This window comes from Crocodylus siamensis, chromosome 2 (genome assembly GCF_052110815.1).
Source record: "Crocodylus siamensis isolate JL-2025a chromosome 2, ASM5211081v1, whole genome shotgun sequence".
Taxonomy (NCBI): Eukaryota; Metazoa; Chordata; order Crocodylia; family Crocodylidae; genus Crocodylus; species Crocodylus siamensis.
In genome coordinates, this window is record NC_143396.1 from 256,069,464 (window position 1) to 256,093,030 (window position 23,567).

General features: G+C 44.9%; 1 protein-coding gene across 3 annotated transcripts in view; it reads left to right on the forward strand.

The window, feature by feature from the left end:
• The window catches only part of NRXN3 (neurexin 3), a 1,344,032-nt gene that overhangs the window by 433,296 nt on the left and 887,169 nt on the right, over positions 1-23,567 (forward strand). For all 3 annotated transcript variants that reach the window (XM_090033813.1, XM_090033814.1, XM_090033810.1), the window contains one exon: positions 21,406-21,609. In XM_090033813.1, coding sequence (XP_089889939.1) covers positions 21,406-21,609 — 204 coding nt within the window. The remainder of the gene's footprint in view (positions 1-21,405; positions 21,610-23,567) is intronic.

Sequence of the window (23,567 nt, forward strand, 5' to 3'; positions counted from 1 at the left end):
GGTCTGCAATGTGAGTTGAAGCTCTTGTAGGAACAGACCTATCCAAAGATTTGCCCAGTTTTGATGGCTTGGAATTCTGTCAGATCAGCCTTTCTTGGGTACATGATGATTTCATGTTTTGATCTGATTGAAAATGGGCTATGTAGAATCAGGCAAGTAACATAATGCTGCATTGGACTGGTTGGCAGTCATGTGTGCCACTGCCTGACTAAATGGAATTACAGTTCATGAAGTATGTCAATAAGCCCTATTCTGCTAACTGTTAATAGAGATTCTCCTGTCTGCACTGCCTTCCAGTAGTTTTCTAGGCACAAATCAAGGTGTTGGAGTTGACCTAGAAAGCTGTAAATGGCCTGGGTCTTATATAACTCAGGGACTTCTCCTGTCTGTTCCATCGTGTCCCCTAAAATCGACCAAGTTCAATTCCCTGCAAGTTCTATCTGCATTCCAAGTTTATTTGGCAGAAATGTATGGGAGATCATTCTTGGCAGTCATTCCCTCCCCCTTGAGGCCCATCAGAGCCCAAACCTGGATTTTTTCCGGTAGTGTTGTAAGACCTTTTCATTTGGGCAGGCATCTAGCAAATGGGGTTAAGTTTTGAGGTATTGTCTGGGCAGTTGTTTTATTACTTCATATTGTATTTTAATATTTTATCTGTTTTTATCATTTTTATGTATTTATAAATCAAATAAATAAATGTTCAAGTGCTGGGGTAGGACTAAGCTTTTGGAGCAAGAGAATCTCATTTGTATTCTGTTGCCCTAAAAGTCCAAGTGAATATGGAGTGTTGCATGGTGATGGCTACAATGTCAAAGGTGGCCAAATGTCCATTTCTTTCCACTCCACTAGCTCCTTTCACTAGATGATGTCAAAGAGCTTTGTTAACCTTAATTAAACCTTTGCACTGTTACCATAAAGCAGGATATATTCACCCTATTTTCATAAGAAAAACTGAAGTATAGGAAAAGAAAGGCCAGCATTTTCACCACTGGCTGCCTAAAATTCACTTAATCCCATTCATGGGTGACTTGTGCCACCTTAGCTGGGGGAGGAAGGGGGGACACGTGCCCCTCAGCAACCATGAGCAGCTGTGCTGTTCCCAGAAGTGGTTGCGGCCTAAATCCGACGCTCCCACTCCCTGGCTGGTGCTCGCAGGGGAGGCACCGGCGCTCCCACCTGCCCCCCTACCCATTGCCTAAGCGGGGAGCGCAGCCAGTCAGGGGGTACACCAGCGCTCTCAGGGGGTGCACATGCACCCCCTACATGTTGCCACTGATCCTGGTACAGGTTTCCAGTTTTTTAGAGGGGTGAGCACCTGCCTCTTCTGTTGAAGTCTGTGGGGATTGAGGGAAAGACAGGTCCCTTTTGTTTTGGTGGCTGCATGGCAGTCAAATTTGTCCTTTGTGATTTGCCCAAGGTCACAGAAGTAAGTTGTTGGCAGAGTCAGGAGATCCAGAAGTCCTAAAGCCTGTTCTGCTGAGTTAAGCAGCTCTATTAAATAAAACTGCAAAAGAAAAACATCTGAATTTTCTGAAGCTCTAAAAGAGCTTACAGTTTTGGGTAGAGGATTTGAGTCAGCTGCTGATTTATTTATTTATTTATTTATTCTCTGTTCAGTTTGTCAAGGACTAGTTCATGCAGTTTGTTGCTCCTTTAGCAGAAACTTGGTGCTGTAAGACCCTGGCCTACTTGATGAATTTACAAGTCATCCTAGACTTTATCTCTTGCTAAGCTAATAATATAGGAGTCTGCATACTGCATATTGCAGGTAACACACTTTACTGGACTATGCTGCATGGAATATCTGCTTAGCAGAGAGTAGCATTTCTGCAGGAGGACAAAATTCAGCTTTAGCCCAAAAAATGTGTCACTGCCCCACCTGGAAGTTAGAATAGGTCAGTTTGTGCTGCAGTCTCCAGACACATTGTACAAACAATGAAATCCAGGGCTTGGCTGTAATTTAGGTCAGCAGCACTACAGTTTGTCCACACTGATAGTTCTGCAAATGGTAGTGCTGCCCTTTTTAAATTCCTTCTTCTACAGAAAAGTGTTATATCTTTTTGTTTACAGGAGCCACTGTTATTCATTAAAATTCAACGTTCAATACAGGTAGAATTCTAAAGGGACAGGACTATTATTTAGTTGGAAAAGATTATTAGATCTAGCTTATATATTGAGGAAAATTCTGTATCATGCAGCTGGAAGTCACACATGTCTCTCTGTTCGCCGCCTTGGTCTATGACACCATCAGTCTCCATCCCATGCAAACTACTAATTTGGTCTTTCTCCCTTCTCCCAAAACAATGCTGTGAAAATAATTATCCATTAGTTGTTATTAGCTGCTTTGGCAGCCTATCCCTGCTGATGAATCGATTAGGAGCTGAAACGGCTAGAGCCTACCAACCCCCTGATAAACAACCCAGTGGAAACCAGCATCATCATTTCTGCACCACTATCTGTGCTGCATCTGCTGAGTGCCACTATCTGGTAAGCATCATCTTGCGATTTGTGGTTTTGCAAAAGTTACTTTTGGAAAGTGGCAGCTCTTTGATGAGAGAAGAAAAGGACATGCAGGGGCCTCCCCCCACCTCCTGGTGTTATAAACACCACTTAGTTTATCTTGTATTTTAAGTTTGGAAGGTGCAGTCTGGAACCCCAAATTAAATGGTATACTGTAATTTTTTCCCAGCTTGTATGCTCTCATTATCTTCCTAATTGCTACCTGCTCTGCTCCATCACACTTCTCCAAAGCTGGCTTATTTGCCAGGCTTTTTTAATGTTATTTCATTTACAACAGGGCTGTTTGCCTTACATTCATTTTAATAATTGCTCTTCTTCCCTACATGCTTGTTTTCAGTGTGGCAGATGCAAGTCTCCTGAACTCTCACTTCTAGCTTCTCTGGGGTCAGAGATATGCCAAACTGAGTTGTTGTTATCCTTTCTTAAACAGTATCACTGGGGATGATGTGCATCTTCTGCCTTTTGTGGACAGCTATAGCCCATCTCTAGGTATCTTCTATTTAATGCCTCATACCCCCTGCACAATCTGCTTGGGGGTGGAAATGGAGGAAAGCTGCCTCTATAGCATACTGCCTCCTTATTCCACATCCCACAGGAGCCATTCTCCAGGGACACTGCAAAGCTAAGGCTCTCTGGGTTGTGGGCTGTCAGAACAGAGGAAGGAAGAGGGAAGGCTTTGGGGCTGAATGGTTTATGCTGGATTCTTCCTGTGCTAGATCCACAGGCTGAGCAAATATAAGCCAGGGATTTCCTCTTCACCCTGTGGACACACCATGAGAGAGTAACTTAAAGGCAGCTCTAATGCTCCTGTAAGGCTATGGGTGCACAGCTCCTGCAGGAGCCTCACTATTCAGGGGCATCAGTGTGGAAGTGCAGTGTCTTTAGTGGACTCCTTATATTTGTAGATTTTGGAGTGAAATTCTCATCCTTTTTTGTAGTGTCTATGGTGGGGGGCTGACATCACACTGTTCTGGATAGTGGGTGGCTGTAGGAAAAAATGGTGTCCTATCTTCCAGAGTGTAACAGTAAGAAAGGAACTGGCCAGGAAGTTGTAGTCAGGTCTCTAGGAGATATTGCTAGTTGAGTGATGTAGGCACTGCATCATGGAGAGCATTCTGTCTGCAAGGAAATACTGCTGGTGGGAGGAAACAAGGGAGCATTGAAGTTAATTAGACATTTTTCACATTTATTATATGGTCCCTAACAGTAGCTGCTTCCTGATGATTCAGAGAGGTTAAAAGATTTGCCCAAGGTCGCATCACGTGTTAGTGGCATAAATGTCATGTACACCAGTCTCTTGAGTCCCAGTTGTACATGTTGCACCACAGACTATACTACCCCCCACAGTTGTATAACTCATTTAGATTGATCTATCATGTTGGAGACTGGTTAGCGACTACAGGTGGTTCAGTGGAATAATCAACACAAGGTGGTAAGTCTCAGCCACTCAAAAAGCATAAAAAATACCACTGCTATTGGGTCCTTGTTGGCCCTCTCAGCAGAAAGGTCAAGGTAAAATGTTACATGGAGCCTGAATTCTCCTTCTGTTCCATGAAATATACTTATACTGTTTGGCCCAAACAGGGGTCACTTTATTCATTTTAAATGGCACACAACTTGTTTGCAGAGCACAACAGTCAAAGTGAAAGGCACCTCAGCCATAAAAGATGGGAAGTGCTTGTCCAGTACCATTTTGGCAAACCCCCATGCTTTTCCCATTTCACTCTTTGACTTCAAGCAACTTTTCAGTTTCTGACCTTCTCGTCAGAGATTTCTCCTGAAACAGTTACACACAGCTCTGCAAATGTTAGAGTGACATTTGGAGTGGGCTTGAAGAGACTGTGTGCTCCATCTTCACTCCCCTGCGTGCCTGACAAGCTTCACTAAAGCTATAGTCCTGCATGCCTAACCTCCCAGGGCTAGCAATAACATTTACCAGCTACAGTTTTCTCTGCAAATATTTCTACTGCATTGCCTGACACTCGTATACCTCCTTACCAAACAGGGTCCCTATGAGTGCAGCCTGGAAAGAGGAGATGTTAAGTTTATCATCTAACATTTACCTTTCATTATGGATTAAGGTTCTTTTCCCCTTTAATTAGATTTCCCCGTGGTTTAGTCTTTTAATTTTATTTTTTTTGGTAGAGAAAATATTCCACATTCCAAACCCCACCCTGACTAGAGGGCTCAGCCCTGCCATCTAGATTAACTACAGGCAAATCTCACAGGATTTTGAAGATTTCATATTAAGAGCTGAGACAAAAACCAGAATCAGACTTGTGAAGGAAAAAGGGCTGGAGACTATTGACTGGTTTTGGCCCTAGTTCATATCCAAAACCTTGGAAGGGACTATTTTATCAGCAATCCTTTAAAAATGTCTTACTACAAAATGTGAAACAAATGTCCTGTGAGATTTTTAGATGACATCTAACTTGAACCCTAACCGGAATTTAGTCTTGAGCCAAAGCATGAAACCCCAGCTTAAACTGGGTCTGGATCCAGATATGAAACTAATGCCTCTTTCAGAAAAGTACCCTCAAAGTTGCTTGCTTATTTAGACAAAACTGTGCAAGTCCTAGTTGTATAAACAAAGGATGGACGAAAGCTATACTCAGCTCCACTGGGGCCTCCATCAAGTACGCTGTTGAATTTTGAGCATCGCTTTAAGAAAGATGTAGACAAACTGCAGAGTACAGAGAGCACAAGAACGATAGGTTTAGAAAACATGATGTATGCAAAAGGTTAAGGACGGTTTTTTGTGTGCTCAACCCCTGGCCCATGAGCCAAATCCAGCCCCTGGTGCTGTGTCATTCAGTCCATGGCCCTATGTACTAGATCAGGACTGCAGGGCAATGCAGGGTCCAATCCCAGTGTGCAGGAGCTTAGCAAGGCCAGTGCAGGGCCCTGGGAAAATGATCGTGGCTCAGTGGAGGCAGTATGGGGCCCTGGAGCCCAATTGCAGTGGGACAATGGCAGTGTGGAGCCTTTGGAGCCTGATCCTAGTTGGGTGAGGGCAGTGCAGAGTTCCTGGTCTGATCCTGGCTGAGCGGGGGCAGCACAGAACCCCTGGAACCCAATTCTGGCTGGGAGGGAGCAGTGTGGGCCCCTGTGCTCCCTCTGTGTGGCCAAGTTTGGGCCTCGAGGCTCTATTCTGCCTCTGCTTCTGCCTCCACCCACCCCATATGAAAACGGATCCTGGTGTACAGGGGCAGTGTGGGGCCCGATCTGTCCCACGGTGTCAAAAGTGTGAGCATCGCTGGTCTAAAAAACAGACAACGAAGTGAAGAAATGATAACAGTGTTCCAATGTGTAAACGGTTGTTATAAAGGGACTGCTTCCATTGACCACTGAAAGAAAGGCAGGAAGATACTAGCTGGTTTGCAGAAAAGGACATTTCAATTAAATATGAAAAAAGAATTCCTAAATACAAGGGCGGTGAAGGACCGAAAGGCTTGGCAGACTCTCGAGGACAAGAGGCCTTCTAAGAACAGGTTAGAAAAATGATCAGGAATAGTCCAGGCATACTGGATCATGCTCAGTGCAAAGGGATGGAGTAGCTGTTTACTAAAAGTTCCTTTTAGCTCTATATCTTTATGATGCAATGATTTCTTCACCTGTTTTGTTTCACCTTTGTGTGTGTTCAGTGCTTAACGAATAATAATAATAATAGTATGAGTAATAACTTCTTGGCTGGCTAAAGTCTTTAAAAAAATAGAATAGCTTTATTCTCACTGGTACAATAAGCCCATCAGTTGCAGTTTAATGATATTATTTACAGTACATTTTGCTGGACAAATAAAAACACTTTCTGTTTCTTTTTTAATAGGGGCCTTCAGTGGATATTTAAAAATGTTTTGTGTTTTCTGTTATGGTCCTTGTTAATGCTTATGCATTACGTCCTTTCTAGTTACTCTCTTCCATTTGATGAGCCAAGAAGGGTCAGGCCCACTGAGTAGCTGGATGGGACACTCAAGGAAAATCCAGTTTGCCAGAGACATATTATTGTTCATGCAGAAAATAGTGCCTGTCCCTCTGGGTCAGTGTGGGGCCAGTGCCTTGGCATAGCACTAAAGGGTGCAAGGGCTGCTAGACACAGAAGATGAGCTGCAAAACCAGGAAAGTCCCTGAACACTTGTGAAGATTTAAAGGCATCATTGTCATTTTCAGAAGAGGGGTGTTAACTTTTGTCTCCCAGCCCAATTCTAGTTTGGATAAAGAAATTTTGCCTCCCCAAATACTCTAATTTAGCAACACCTGGAATTTTTTTAGTGCCTTTCCTAAATTGTTGTACAGAGGAACTCTGTACTGTTATAGAGCTGCTGTATTTCAGCAGTGGGGGAAAAAACTTTCAGTCATCAGAAGAGACACAAAGGGACTCTTTAGCCTGGAAAAGTGTAGGCTCAGGGGTGATCTGATGGCCACCTATAAGTTTATCAGGGGTGACCACCAGGATCTGGGGGAACGTTTGTTCCCCAGAGCGCCCCAAGGGATGACGAGGTCGAACGGTCACAAACTCCTGCAAGACCGTTTCAGGCTGGACATAAGGAAGAATTTCTTTACTGTCCAAGCCCCCAAGGTCTGGAACAGCCTGCCAGCGGAGGTGGTTCAAGCACCTACATTGAACACCTTCAAGAGTAAATTGGATGCTTATCTTGCTGGGATCCTATAACCACAGCTGACTTCCTGCCCTTTGGGCAGGGGGCTGGACTCGATGATCTCCCGAGGTCCCTTCCAGCCCTAATGTCTATGAAATCTATGAAATCTATATAGGTTTCATATATATATTCCAGATCAGGGGCGGGCAATTATTTTGGGCAGAGGGCTGCTTACTGAGTTTTGGCAAGCCATCAAGGGCCGCATGATAGGCAGCCAGGGGTAGATAAATATTAATTTTCTAAATTTTTAGGGGCCCCGCGGGCCGGATAGAATGGCCTGGTGGGCCACATGCAGCCCTGTGGACCGTATTTTGCCTACCCCTGTTCTAGATAGTCAGTGTGACGGTGTGTTTTTGCTTGGGTGTGGCATTATTCTCACAACTCATATTTAGACTCTGATGGGTTTCAGATGTGATCCCGCTGTAAAGTGCCTTCAATTAAACACTCCTAAAATCTGGAAAAGATATACCTTTCAACATGGAGGCTACTGGTATATGAAAGCAGGTTCTGCTCTGAAAAGTGATTTGGCAAATATGGCTTTAAGTTACTTGTTGGTTGTGCCTAGTGATTCTAGATCAAGTCTTCTCTGTTAACAAATAAAATTATGTCTTTTTTTAACAGTCAGCCTGCAAATTTATTTAGGGAGCTAAAAAATCAAGCTGAGTCCAGTCCTTCTTATGCCATGTCACTAATAATGAAGGATTTCTCCAGGCCATATTAATCTCCCAGCACCAGATCTGTAACTCAGATATACTCCAGCATGGCTGCATCTGGTTTAAACTAGATCTGATCTGATGCTGATGGGGAAGAAAAGGATCATATCCAGATTGTTGTCTCTTAGCTCCGCTTGCTCCAGAGATAACAGAAGTAAAAACAATCTATGTATCTATGTATCTATCTATAGATTTGCTAAAACCAGAGATATGTCAGTGATAACTGTCTTTTGAATATAAAGATCCCATTTTGACCCGTGCATTTTCCAGAGTGGAACTGTTTGTTAAAGTCTATTTAAAATATAACATCATTTCTGGTTCAGCGCTTTCAGTTTTGTCTAGATTACACCAAGGTTGCATATGTGGTTCCAAAATGATTAGGAGGTATGGCCTAAGACCAGTCTATCTGGGAATTTGGGTTTCTTAGATACATGAGGCTCATTTTTTATGGGACATCTTAGGCCAGTTGTCCTTAGCCTCTTTTAGACTCCATAACTTTTGTGAATTGCAGGGAACCTATCAGATATCATGTTGCTTTCAAGGGGAAGTTCTACCTCGGGATTCTGCAAAAGACTTGTCTGGTCTCCCCCTCCTGATGGACCCCCTTGATGCATAAAGCAGTTCGTTTCTCTGGAGGCCACAAAAATCACAGACACACACTCATTAGATGGCACAAAAGGTGTATTTGCAAATAGGGTCAGAACAGAGTCAAGAACTCAGATTACTCTGAACCCACAAAGGAATTTTGCAGGCAGTATTTATCTCCTCCGTCCTGGGCACGTGTGCAGAAACAGGAACTCTTACAGCTCACTTCCGTTTCATACAAGCATAAATGTGGTTACATCACTACATACATCGCATGTATAGTATAATTAACTACTTAAGTATGCAGGGCGGAGAGGTAAATATGCATCAGCTAATTAAGCATGCTCAGAGACTACAATAGGTCACCAAGAGTTCAAACCCCCTCCCTTTTCAAGGACACAGTCAGTTGAATTCCAGCTTCTGTAATCTGTATGAGAAAGGCTAGGGAGAAGCTGGGGGAGAGTCTGCGATTTAGCATAAGAAAAGCTGTGGCAAGGCTGGGAAAGGAAAAAAGTCCTTGGCAGTGTTTCTTTCTTATCGGGTGCAAGATGCAAGCTGTGCATTTCTAACAATACTCCATTTCTAACAATATTCCATTTCTACCACCCTGAAGCCAGCCCTAGCATGATTTGTTTAGGGGTAAGCCTGGAGCAGTCTCTGTGACCTGCTGTTAGGTGCAGACTGCCATCTTTCCCCGGCATGAAAAGGGTATTGAGAGCTGCATCCAAACGAGCGTGGACATTTGGCTCCCCAGAGATGAATAGCAGTGGGACACCTTTCCGCTGCTACTTGTCCCCAGTGAATGCCTGTGCCATGTGCACTTGGCACATGGCAAGTTACCTTGGGTGGGGTAGGGGAGGCTGGAGCCAGCAACTGTGCTGGCCCCAGAGGCCTTACCTGGGGTTCTGGGGAAGCTGCGGATGTGGCGCTCCTGAAGCTGGGAGCCTGGCCAGCAGCTGGAGAGTGGCTCTGCCCAGCTAGGATCTGTTTTTGGGTAGTGCATGCTGCTGCCACATGCCCCACTTCTTTTCTGTGCGGGTTTTTTGACCCCAGGATCTCCCAGGGTCAACCCCCCTCCCCCATGCTGCAAGGTAGCTGTGTGAGAAATGCCTGAACATGACAGGTCTGTGTCTCCACATACCACACTGCCATACTTGTCTGGACATGGACTAGATGTCCTACTTTGGGAAACTATTTGCATCAAAGCGTGTCCACACAAAGCTTTCTGCTACCTGCCCCATGCTCCCTCTTCCATCTGCTGCTCTGCTTTCTGCTTCCTAACGTATCTGCCATTGTGCTGCCTGTCCCCGCCATCTGCCTCCTGCTACACACAAGGCTACTTGTGCTGCTTGTGGCATGTGTGCTTGCGGGTTGGCCACCCCTGACTGAGGACATGTGCATTAGAAATTCCTTCATTCAGGTCCTGGAGCAGACTGAGACTCCCAGTCCTGCTTTCTCTCAAACAGAGTGAACTAGGATCCTACACACTGCCTCCTGCCCAGTCTCCAACACTGCCACCTCCTTAGCCAGCTTCTTTGACTTTTACAGCTCTAGTAATCTGATGGTTCCCCTGGAACCAGTACCCTTCCTGAATGCTGACCTTCTCATGGCTTTACGCACAGGTACACGATGCTCATGTTGATCTCATCCATAGCTCCTTCATCAAGCCCAACTCTGGTTCCAGTAACTATGGCATCACCTATTGAGGTTGGCTTACTGGAATCCCTGTCTGGTTCTAACACAGACCATGGTTCTGCTTACTTTTTGAGTCTGTCTAATCAGATCTCCTGGTTCATGGTTTGGTGGCCACAGGACCCCTATACGGCTGCTCCGATACAGCCGTTCTGTCCTTGGTGTTGTCACCCTGTCCCTTATTTTGGGGATAGACTGTGCTATCCAGTGTCTTGATCCTCTGTTTTGACTTCTCTTTCTTCTTTGCTTTCACCAGACCAAAAGGATTTATGACAGGGCAGTACAAAGGAAACCAATCCCTCTTCTCTTCTTCTGAAGATAAGAGAGTTGATCTACCTTGCTTTGACAAATAGACTATTTTCTGCACCTCGTGAGGTGGTCCTGAAATATCACTCTGCTTGCAGTATTTTGCTCTGGCAAGTTTCCCTTTGTTTGTGTCTTAGGGATAATAGAATAAGTACCCTCAAACCTTAAGGGAAAGGTTTTCTACAGTTCCTACTTGGTTTCAAAAAAGGAAGGGAGGATACCGTCCAATTTTGGACTTAAGAAAACTTAACTCTTTAAAGATCAACACGTTAGCTACTGTTTTTGCAGAAAGCAGGCTGGTTCTTATTGCTCAGTCACCAAGACACCAATTTTCACATCCCTAGTAGATCATCTCACAGAAAATAGTTTTGGTTCACAATGGGTCAGGACCATTGTCAATGTATTGAGCCTTGTGATGGCCCCATGATGCCAGAAATATTTGCCAAAATTCTCTGGTTGGGACGTGTGTGTCTTAGGTGGCCTGAGGGTGGTGGTCACATTTTACTCCTACTTGGAAGGTTGTTTGGTAAAAGGGGTATCTGACAACTTGCTCACCCCAATGTAAATTTTTCCTTTTGTGAACACATACAGCTCCAATCTAACTCTCGTTCAGAGGCCAGAGTTCATAGGAATTTCTGTGACTGTCAAGGCTCACCATCCAGGGCAACAAATCCAGTCTTTGTGAGAATTGTGGAAAAATACTTCTGGTCAAGGGCTATTCTGCAACATCAGTGAGGACCTTCCTATCCATACTCAATCGCATGATCTCATGCACTGTACCTTTGTGAAGTTGCACATCAGACTTCACCTTAGATGTATGCAGTCTTAGCTCTGAACCATCTGTACTCCAGGAGACCACCCTTCAAATAAGACTGCAATGATGTCTTCTACAGTCTGGTCCTCCTTAGCTTGGGTGGAAGGATTGGTCCAACAAATGCAATGGGGTCCTGTTTCTTCCCTCATATCGATCAGTGCCAATTATGATAGCTGCCTCATGAGGTTGGGAAGACTGTCAACAAACTATAAACTCAGTCTCTGGTTGACTGAAGAGGTGAGGCTCCCCGCCAATATTTTCCAATTCAGAGCAGTATGAAGGTCCTGAGGCTTTCTTACACTCCATATGAGGTCTTCAAGTAGAGCTAATGACAGACTAAACTACCATAATGCTTTGCATCAACAGACAAGGAGATACAAGACCAGAACTGACCCTAGGGCGGTGCGGGGCCCGTGGCAAATCAGCCTGTGCGTGGCCCCCTGAACACTGTGCAGGGCCGTGGTACCCCTGCAAAGGGGGTGGGGGGTTTCATGCTTCTTCTGCGGTGCAGGGCTGAGCTGCCAGCTCTAGGCAGGCCCCGGGGAAGGAGCTGCAGCTGCTCTGCACAGCTCCACTGGGCTCCCCCAAAGTGCAGAGCCAGGGGCGGTCACCTCAATTGACTGTACCCTAGGGATGGCTGTGTACAAGACCTTTATTCAGGGAAGCAACTTATACATGGTGTTTATAAATCTTTTATCACATATTCCTTCTGGCAGTGCACCTCCCTGGTCTCCAGAATACCAGAGAAGACAGTTTCAGTAGTCATTGCCCTATACCACATGTGAAGGATCATGGACTCAGTGCCTCAGCCAATATTCGCAGCCTGGTGCTACCCAGGGAAAGACTAGAATTTGACTGCTTGGCAATTCCTGGGGTGTGCCCTCGAGTCCTGTTGTCCCACAGCATCAATGGGTGGGACAATGGGCAACGTGTGTTTCACCCAGTCAAGTGAATCAATTATGCCAGGACACGTCCCAGCACAGCTGATCTGCTTCGTGTAGTGATGTCTGTATTTCTTTCCTACTTTCAGTGTGATCCCTCCAAAAAAAGAGAAGACATTATCAAAACAGAGCTAAGAGAAATGATAGCAGGGGAGGCAGAGAAGCAGACATTGAGAGAAAATGGAAGGAGAGAGGAAGAAAAGAAAGGGCAGAAGGAACGAAGGTAGAGAAATATGAGAAAGATACAGATCAAAATGAGGCAGGAGAGGAGAGAAGAAAATGAATAAGCTGTTGAATGTTAACTTCGCATGACTGTGGTTTCAGAGTATGCATCGTGCTGTCTCCCTAGGCGATGGATGCAGGGCCCTGTAGGAAAGCTGGGGAGAAACACTCTTGTGGATGCTAACTGTAAAATTAAAGCTGGCAGGGCCCCAGTGCACAGGGCTGGGAAACTAATCGCTCCTAATAACATATTGATTTTCATAGATCTCCAGCAGTATGTCAGCAGTTTTGCATCAGGGCCTGGTTTTTCCCCCTCTCATTGCCAAGCTCATGGCAATGTAGCCCCCAGCTTTGGGATTGCTGATAAATGCCTTTTCTTACCTCTTAGGCTTTTCAATTCTGTTTGAGTACTTTTGTGGGTGAGGCTAGATATCAGTTCAATCAGTGTGGATGTTTTTTTCCATGTGCACACTTCCAATCAGAAATCCAGATGTTAAGAGTAGTCAGGGAAATACTTTTCAAACACTGCTGATGTCCTCACATTTGGTGCAGTATAAGGATATCACTGAGCTACTGCTATGATTGACTTCAGTAAGTGGTGTGAGATTCATAACAAGGTAGAATAATCTAGTCACACGTGCCTGGTCATGATCCTCACAGTCCACTGGTTATTGCGAGGAGAAGGCCAGCTTGGGGCAGTATTTCCCCCCACAGTTGTGTGCATCCTTTCCAACTTCCAGAGACCCTCTGTCAAGACTAGGAGGGGAGTTTAGTCTGTAGAGCCCACCCAGTCCTTAGTCTGCCTCCTGAATCCGCCAGCACATGACACAATTAGTGCCTCATAAGCAGGGTTTGAATTACACTCCAACTTTGGGGGGGGGGGGGGGGCGGTCTGCTGTAGTGGAAGCTGGAAGGTGCCACTGCCACTGCCACTGCCTGAGCTGCTGCTTAGAAAGGCATGGGGCGGACCAGGGGCTCTTGGGGGGGGGGCTCTCATTTCTTATGAGGGGCTCAGTCCCCCCCAAACCTCCCCCCTGTATTTTGAAGCCTGCTCATAAATGGTGGGTTTTCTGCTGTGGGTACCTGTTTTTGAGGGAATAATAGGGTGGGTTGTTACAGTAGCTGCCTTTATGGTGTAAATAGTGTTGGAGTATAAAACCCAGCAAAACTCTGAAGAGCACTTGGCAGAAATGTGGTTTTATATTTAAAAGACATTTTCAAGTACCAAAGCATAGATAATCAGAACTCAACCAGGATGTACGTTACTTGGGGGAGAAGGGAGGAAGGGTAGGGCAGAGATGTGGATTGGCTATGAAGGAAAAAATGAATCCACTCACTAAGATGGGCCAAGTCTGCCTTTGGGGAGCCACTGGATAATTTCTTTGGATTCTTCCTGCTCAGAGTCATAGAGGAGACTGATTCCCATGGAGAGAACTATTAAAATGTTTTGTGTGTACATGTAAATATATGATTGAGCTCTTAGCAACAGAGAACTAGTGTTTACCATAAGAAAATGGTAAACCCTTCTCTGTACATGCAGATCTTTACCTCACCCCACTGTTTATTGGCATCACTGTTCTCCACATCCCTGGCCAGCTGTCTCCCTGCCCTGCTCCCATGTAGCTGGGAACCCAAGTGCTGCCTACATGTTATTTCTGCCTTTCTTTCTCTCTTTTTTTTTTAAATAAATGTTTGTGAACAACAACAGAGCTGTACTGACAGCCCCAAGGAATGAAATGTTCTGGCAACATAGAAGTGACAGCAGAGGAAATGGCTGTGCAAGCTTTTCTCACTCACCACCCTGCCAGTCTGCCTTTATTCTGACCTAGAGTGAGATAGAGTCCAGGGACTATTCGGAGGTTGGTCACTGCTGAGTGTCATACTCTGCATATATTTGTGTAACAGAAAATGCCACTAGGAGTTGGCCTCAGATCCATCAACACAATTTCACAAAGCTCACCAAGTTGTCATTGACCAAGAGCAGCTTTTGATCATAAGAGGTTGCCTCCAGGTTTCAACTGGTATTAGACAAGTGAAAAGCTTGGCAGTCATCACTGTCCCTTGATCTTGCCATACTTCAAGCTTCAGAGTACATGGCAGAGGAAGGCTTGTTTGCCATATCCTAGCCATCCTCTCATGGAAAGACCTGTAGACATTGCTCATCTGAGGACTTCATTTTCAGCTCCCAAGGAGCCTAAGGACCATGCAGAATTTGCTGAGCAGATTGAAACAATTATTATCTTTGTGTCAGAAGTGCAGCCCATGAAGACTAAAGATCTAAAACTGCAATGTCTGGCATTGACCTGGGCAGTTAAGTCTCTTGAATGGAGGTATAACACTATATGCTGGAACTTGTGATTGTCCTACACAGTGCCTTTGAGTTACAGGCAATGGCAGCTGTGGGCTACTGGGTGAAAAATTAATGGGATGCAATTGATTTCATTGGCTTCTTGTAACTCACATAGGCAAGTTTTTCACCTGCTGACACTTCTGTATTTCAGCAGGATTCCCCGCACTAACTCTAACTCTAAGGAAGGCTGGGTGATGCCAAGTACACCTTGAAGGTCCATCTGGGTCTTCAGCATTCAACCCACAGCCCATTCAGTTCTGAAGAGTTAATTACATTTTTAAATGGAAGTCGGTCTGGTGAATGGAACTGGATTGGCAATGCTGGTAAGCCCAGAACAGGACATAAGGGGAGTTCCATATAGCATAGGAGGAGCTGCATACAACCTATCTCCAGTTTGTTTTCATCCTGACCTAGAAAAATATGAGGTGAGGACCATAGACAATATGTCAGTATTGACAGTGGTGGGTCACAACTTGGTGCTTCTGCCACCCTCACAGCTGCTGGGCACTGGCTCTGACCACGCTGCGGCCCTGCATCCTACCATCAGCATGGAAATGGCAGGGTGGGGGTGGCACATATCCCCTGTGCCCCCCAACATGCGTCACCAGTGATGAGGAGTGTTTGTAGACTAATGGGGCTAAGCAGGTATACTCAGGATTACATATCCTCCCTGCCCAGTTTGCATCCCCCACCCCACTTGGTGGATTCATCCTTTTCCCCAGTTGCCATTCCTTATTACTTTAATATTAGAGATGGGCCCCAGCCCCATTTGGATCATTTTGGGGAAAGAGCCAAGAATCCTTCCTCTTGCCTGACCTTGCAGATCTGTTTGTCTTTGGGTTCTGTGGCAGGCCTACCCCTGCAGGGGAGCCGTGTGCCCCAGCAGCCAGCTAACCTGCACCCTCCCCTTTTATAGTCCTTCCAAGCCTCTACCCTTTATCTTGTGTGCCTTGATGCACCCAGTTAAGCGGGCAGCATCTGGAGTCTCAGGGGAGGAAGTCTTGGGGGGGAGGGGAGGTAATGGGCAGTCTTTAGTCAGGGCATTGCCCCACAGGCCTGCTGTCTAAACCAGTCGTCTCCAAACTTTTTTGATTGTGCACCCCTATCAGTAAAAAATTTTTGAGCACGCAACCCAAAATTTATGTATATTTATATTCGCACACCCCATCAGTAAAAAATTTTTGAGCACGCATCCCCAATATATGTATATTTATATAAATATACATCTAAATAGAAGTTCTAATATTTTCTTCCCGCACCCCAGTGGATCATCTTGCGCACTCCCTGGGGTGCGTGCACCCTACTTTGGAGACCACTGGTCTAAACTGCTCAGAAACAGGAGGCAAAACTTCAGCAAAGGCCTGTTAGCTGACCGAGTACGGGGCTGCTTGTGAGTCTGAGCCCTGCCAGCTGCCTTTACCCCAGCCACAAAACTCTTCTCTTAAAGGGTCCTGACTGGTTCTGTTGGCTTCATAGCCATCCCCCAGTAACAGGTCAAAGGTTCCCTGTTAAAGTTCAGGCTCAGATTTTAGTTCAGAAACTCAAATAATGACATTTCAATCAGGTTTAGGTTTGGCTTTTAACAGTTTTAAAATACGTTGGGTTTCCTTGCCAAAGCAATCAGAATGTAGACAGCTGTTCTTCAGGGCTGGAAGGGGTAGAGCTAGCGGGCATGGAGGGACCTCCTCCTCAGAGACTGGGAATTTTGAGAAGCTCATTATAGCTCTGCTTCCCCAAGCACTTCTGTTGCTGCTTCACTTTGTCATCTTCCAAACTTTGTCATTTTTCAAACAGAAAAGCTCCAGTTTGCATTAAGCACCAAATGGCTTCCACTTAAATAGCAGTTTGGAGGGGAGGGCTACATTTGGGGTCTTATGTCCCTTACACACATACACAAACTCTGACATTCCCCCAGTGCAACCATGTTCTGACACGCTCCCCACTCCCACTCCCCCTGACTGTATTCAGACACTGGCGCAAATAACTCGTTCATGCAGGGCACATCTGAGCTGAAGGCGTCAGAAGAGCCATTTCATGCTTGATTGCATTCTCTAATACAATCCACAGTGAGAGAAGAGAGAGTGAAAGCATGTGTGTACATACACAGTGCCTGTGACTATTTGCAGAGTGCATTTGGTTCTAGTGTGCAGCTCTGGGTGGTAAATTAGGGGTACAGATGTAAAGGGGAAAAGGGTTGTGATTTTACAGGTAAACCCAACTGCTCAGTGTGAAAAAAAGAGAATTCCCCTTTCCTTTATGCTTCCTCACCAGAAACTGATGCAGGACCTGGGTTGACACTAGGAACTGGCACTCAAGTGGTTGGATGTAAGAGGGGTGTCGGATGGAAGGGGATGCATGGATGGGTTTAGTAGAGTGAGTGTTAACTTTTGCTTTAGCTCAAACCACCCATAGTTGGGCCTGGAAAAAAGTATAATCCTATCAGAGCAATGACTTCTTGGGTTTGGCTAAAAGATACAGAATGAGTGAGTAAGTACAAAAGATATGGATTGAGCATTTTCAGTGAGGGGAAACCTAGAACACTTTAAACCAGGGATCAGCAACCTTTGCTGTCACAAGGGCTACAAATCTCTGTCTCTCCTTGCTCTCTCCAGCTCCCTGCACTTACCCTCAAATGTCTGGTCCCTCTGCAATAAGGATAAAAGCTACAGGCAGAAGAGAATGACAGAGAGGGCAGCTCAGTGTTGCTGCATATCACCCAATTCCCCATGCTCTCCTGAGCCAGGTTGGACCTTCATGGGCCAAATCCAGTCTAAGGGCTGGAGGTTCCTGGCCCGTGCTTTACCCTGTGACATTACTGTAATTAGCCACTGAAAGCCTACCCAGCAATCATCAGAATAAAAGTGAGCATACTCCTTTTTGTCCAGGGCCATAAGCAAATCTACATTAGTCAGAGGTGAGGAGGACTTCATTTCTTGTTCCAAAAACGATAAGGCTTTACAATTTGAAGTTTGGCAGACAGTAAGCATTGGTTCTTTGAAGCTTATTGCTTCCATGTCTCTCAGTTCCTCTCATATATGCACATAGAAGTTTTGCTGGGAACTAGGAGAGAAGAGAAAGTGCAGACTGTCTTGACTGTCTTCCTCATAGTTAGGTATGTTAGATTGTGAAATAGCTCTCCACAGGGGGTGTTGGAGGCCCCCATGAATTGGGACAACTAAAACTGAATTGGACAGTACACTAGTCAGTGTGCATTAGGGAGCAATTCTGCCTTGATGTCAATGAGATGGATTAGGTGAGAGCTGGGTCTTTTCCAACTCTAGGTTCTTTTACATGATTTTGTGATAAAAATTCTGCATTGAATGATCTTCACAGCTCTACCTCCTGTGGGGTTTGGCTGCAATGAAAAGGGACACTAATTCATGCATTAATGCATTTATGTAGATTTATAAATTGTGCTGATCAAAGAACCCTTTAGTGCATATTCAGAGACTGAAACAATAATTACAACGCTGTGCAGGTTGCCACTGTTCTTGCCCAAGAATCTAACTCTGTCCCCTCAGAGAAGAATATCAATCTCTTCAAGCAAAACCCTGTGCCAATAGAGAATATTAAGCACTTTGTTTCTTAGCTCCTTTCTTGTGCTCAGCTCTCCAGTTTTTGTGACATCCTCTAAGAAGATAGAAAAAATATAATTGCTTCCCCAATTGTTTTTGTCATTTTCTAGTTTCCTAGCACTCATTCTGCCTCCATCTCCTGACATTTCTTGCTTTTCTAATAACACTTACATCTGGATCTTGGTTTGTTTCTTCCCATGTTTGCATCATAGCACCATTAATGAAGTCAGCGTAGCTACAGAAACATTAGCTACCTGGTAGCAGTAGGGAAAAATGTGATAGAATGGGGGACACCAGACACAGATAAGACCTGGTAGGACACATTTGTGCTTGTACAGATTTATCCCCTACAGTACTTCTCCTGTGAACAGAAATGAGTGTTACCCCATCTTAAAAAGAGAGCAGACAGTCAAAGTTGTAGGCCCAAAAACAAAACAGAAGTTTTGGTCATCTGTTCCTGATTAACTTCCCATAGACATCTTTTTCAGAGCTTTGCCTAGATTTGTTTTTAATGTCTGCAAGATGCTAGAGTTTAGCTGCAGCTCTTAGAAGTCTGTTCCACAGTCTAATACAGTGGTTTTTAACCTGTCTAAGGGGTCCATGGAAGACTACTGTGATCAATCAAAAGTATGTGAATACGTAGGCTTACAATTAAAAGGGGTCTGCACCTCCATTCAAATTTTTTTAGGGGTTTGCAAATTTTAAAAAGTTTGAAAACCACTGGTCTCTTATATGAGAACTTTTTTTCCTGCTATTCAGCCTTAGTTTGTCTTTGGTTAGTTTCACCCTATTACCCCTAGTTATACTTCAGTGAACTGTTCCAAACACTTCTTTTCTTATTTAGGATTTTTGCAAGTCTTTGATAGGCGCATGACCACAGCGCTGGGCAGTGAGCATGCCCCGCCTCCTGGGCTATGTCGCACCTGGGTCTAATCATCTGCCATGACTTACTGTTATGCTGGGTTTTACTTCCAGAGGTGGTGTTCAGTGGTTCCCGTAGAACCCAGGGCAACTCTGCTGGCATGTCTTCTGTGGGGCTCCTCCTCTCCTATACCCCACCACTTTCTGCTCAGGGGGCAGGGCAACAATGCCCCCGCGCTGACCACTTTTTCTTCAGCATGTGGGGTATGTTGGTGCCTGGTGCCCCCTTCTTCCACAGATTTTTAAGTCATTGGTGCCCTTTGTTGGGCATGGTTTCTGGTCTGGGTTCCACCTGGCCAAGTCCTACAATGCTGCAAGGTGTGTCCCTCCACACCTGAACAATACTCACAGTTCTACCAGCCCCCTGCCAGAGCACTCTGGGTCTGCGAACGCTTGAGGGACATGTGTAGTGCCAGGGGGGTCCTATGCCAGGTTCTTCCCTTGGTAGTCTCTGGAAGTGCCCTATGGGCTGCCCTCTCTCAGCCCCAGCTGACCTGCGTGTTCCTGCAGAAGTTATTGCAGGTGCCAAGAAGTGGTATCGGATCTGTGCTTCTTGGCTCACCAACTGCGGCAATCAAGCTGGTGCCTGCTGGAGTCCCTAGTGTTGCCTGGGCAGTCCGGGCTTCCAAGCTTTTTCCAGGGACTTTAGCCCTGGGGAGAGCTACCGGTTGCCTGCTGGCTCTGTGGTATGCATCCGGGCCTTTCCTGGGTGCTCCAGTGGCGAGACAGGTATGCACTGCTTCTCTAGGCATGGTGGCCTTGTACGGATGCCCTGGGTCCTTTCCGGCCATGGGGAGAGTGTCCGGCTCTGCTGCTGGTGCTTCCACCTCTCTGCCCCTGGCTGCGCTTCTGGGCTTCCTTTAAGCCCAGAACGACCAACTGGCGGAGCTCCTTCTGGCTGCATGGAACCAACTGGCTCACTTGCAGATTGGCAAAGTGGATACCGGCGCTACGATAAGTAGGTCTGGAGCTTGTCACAGGGTCCCAGAGGAATATCAGCATAAACAAGGGGCACTGAATTTCTAAGAACAATGGGCTTTACAAAAACCCGTTTACTCAGAAGCAGTAAAACAAGTGCAGGGCTTGTTTTGTTGCGTGCATGTCCCTTGTCCTTTTGAAGTTCCTGATGATGAGCTTTAGATCACTGACATCTTTCTTCCTGACACCCAGCTAGCTAGTATTTAGAGGGACTGGTAGCTCTCTGTAGTGTTGATTGTACCAAGGGCACTGTTTTAGAATATTTTGTCTTTTGTGTGATGGTGCTTCTGCAGGGTCGAAGCAGCCATTACCTGTCATCCCTGAGTGAAAAGGTGATGTGCCAACTTGTGCACAGTTTGTGAATGGATGTTTTGTTGTGATGGTTGCTAAAGCAATACAATCTCAGGTTGTGTGATTCTTTTTAATGCCAAGCCTATCCTGTTTGTGGATGGCAGAGTGAGCACCTACTGTACATTTCAAAGACATCAAGGAAAGCTGTCGGAAAATTACTGGACACAGTTCATTTTACATGACATCACGGTATAACTATGAAAATATACAATGCTATCACAGTCTATGCTCCCTTGCAAGTGTACTGAATGGAAACATGCTATTTATGGGATCAAATACTCCACCCAATAAGTGACAACCTTGAATACAGGCTATATGATCACCAAATAAAAATCCATATGCTAGAGGAGAGGTGCTGCTGATTCAATATGCTCTGTCTAAACTAATACTCAGGATAGTGCTAGGGTAAGCTGGGCAGCTGAAGAAGGTGCCAGCTCTCAAAATAGATGTAAAATAGAGGCTGTGCCACTTAGTGAGCACGGTGAGACAGTGCTAATCTGTGTGTCCTGAGAAACTGTAGTCTTGAGTAATTGCATTTTGTGTTGTTAAATTGTAATTTCAGGTGAATACAATATCTTCTGTTTCCTTTTTATGTCTGTTTTATAGGGTTACTGGGTATGTTTAAGCAGTCATCCTTAATGTACTCCCCAGAGTGGCTGCATTTTGGTGGCAGGTGACACGACTTCTGTATAAGGACTCTGTAAAATATTGAGGGGTCCTTTAGGAGTAAGAGTGCCATAGAAGGCTTCATTGTCTGCTATTGTTTCTTTTGCTGTCTGCAGAGGCTTCCATCCTAAGCTATGACGGGAGCATGTACATGAAGATCATCATGCCCATGGTCATGCACACAGAAGCAGAGGACGTGTCCTTCCGCTTCATGTCGCAGCGCGCCTATGGACTTTTAGTTGCCACCACCTCACGAGACTCTGCTGATACCCTGCGCCTGGAGCTGGATGGAGGACGTGTCAAACTCATGGTCAATTTAGGTATCGTATAAAAACTCCCCCCTTCACTTTTAATTTGGGCTTGTAATTAGTGTTTTTTTCTCTGTTTTCTTTATTTCTGTTGGTTTGATCTGATTGAATTGATTTCCAAAGTAGCTGCTAAGACCTTTGTAATGATACACTCTGTGGAGAGGAATTCTCTCCAGCTGTTGCTGCATGGAGATTTGATGTCAATTCTTGGTTATGGATAGTGGTGATTTTAAGTCTTTATGTTTTTAAGTTTCCTTTATTGGTCTGGAATTGATTAGCTTTGTGTAAGACATGCTTGGTCCATCTTTTGATCAATCACTCTCATTAATCCAGCCTCTTTGTCACCACTCAAAACATTCAAAGCAAGATGTGGGACAGATGCCAAAGAAAGGTGTGGAAGGGAAACAGGAGCTATGACTCCTAAGCCCTTAAGAACGCAATAGCATTTGACAGTAATGGCCCCCAAAATTAAGTAATTTTACTGTAGGTTGTAGCCATTAGGCTATTACTTTGAAAGTTTTGGTATGTTGGGCTTCTTTTTCCAGCTGAGACATCAGTTGTAAAGGTAAAGGGGAAATCCTCCGACAGCTTGTTTCCTGCCTTCTCAAAGTTATGCATTCCCAGATGAAACCTGCTCGGCAACAAATCTGACAATATATGTCTCCTTCAGAACAAAGGCTTTCTTTTTAAGCTTAGTTGAGAAACAAGGATCTGTAGAACAGTGAAAATCTCCCAAATGGTTATAATTGTCTAGAAATTCTTGAGCTGAGGATATGACTCCCTTCTCCTTCTTCTCTTAGTGGTGTAGGGCATCTGTGTTGATGGGCCAGAGCAGCATGTAGGGAGAGAACACGAGTGGGGCCATAAGGAAATGACATCTTTTCCTCTATTTTGGGGAGTTGAAAATTGTAAGTGCCAGAAATTAAACATGTTTATCACTTATACAAGTGCAACCTGTTGACTTCATGCAGTTGCAGCAATATACTGGGGAGGAGAATCTGAGCAAGAAATAGAGCCATACAACTAACTAGAAATGCCAAGCCCCTCCACAGGCATGCATGCATGCTCTGTGATGATTTGGGGTTTTCATTCTAAATTCCAAGCCCCATTGTGACAGCTTCCAAATATTATGAACTTTCAGTAGGACACTCAACCTGAGCCTTGCTTTGATGTTTATACTGTACAATGGCAATTACACACCAATCTACATATCAGTGTGACCTGAGCATTGATTCCTGTCACAGATAGACATGGATGACATCATTTAAAGGATCCTGCATCAGAGCTAAAAAAGCCTTAGGTTTAATAGTGCTTCTTTGGACTGCTTCTCCTCATCTTCTAGTTCCATTCTTGGAAGCCAATAGGGAAGAGAGGGTAATATATTGCCTTGTAGTGAATCCATCTAACTGACCCAGGAGTTGCATTAATTTGTCTCAAACAGAATTGCTTTTCATCATCTTTGGGTTTGGAAGGCAAAATCAAACTTCTTGATTACAACTGGGGTAAGAGGCTGAAAATGGGATGATTTATAAAAACGTGTGTTCGTCTTTAAAATGAAAGATGAAAACAAGCTCTATTCCAGGAGGACCTGCAAGGTACTTGAGCTTTGCCTTAGTTGGAAGAATAGCGCAGTTACCCAGGTCCTGTTGTCTGGAATTTACCTGCTGTACTCAGTGTGTCCACCTAGCACAGAAAAAGAGGCAGCACCAAGTGACTGATCCTTGAGGAAAGATATCTTCTTCAGCCATCAAAATGCCTTCTCAATTGAAGAAAAACTGCCACTATTATAGTATGCTACAGCAGAAGATGTAAGAGGACCAGAGAATTTCATAGGCTGAAAATGTCCTCTTTGGGGAAGAGTTTCAAAGAAATACTCTTCTGCAGTCTAACATGAGGAAAAGGAATCCTTCACAAAGCTAAAGTGCATCTGTGAGTGTGCTTTATCTTCCAATCCAATGCTGTCTCTGGTA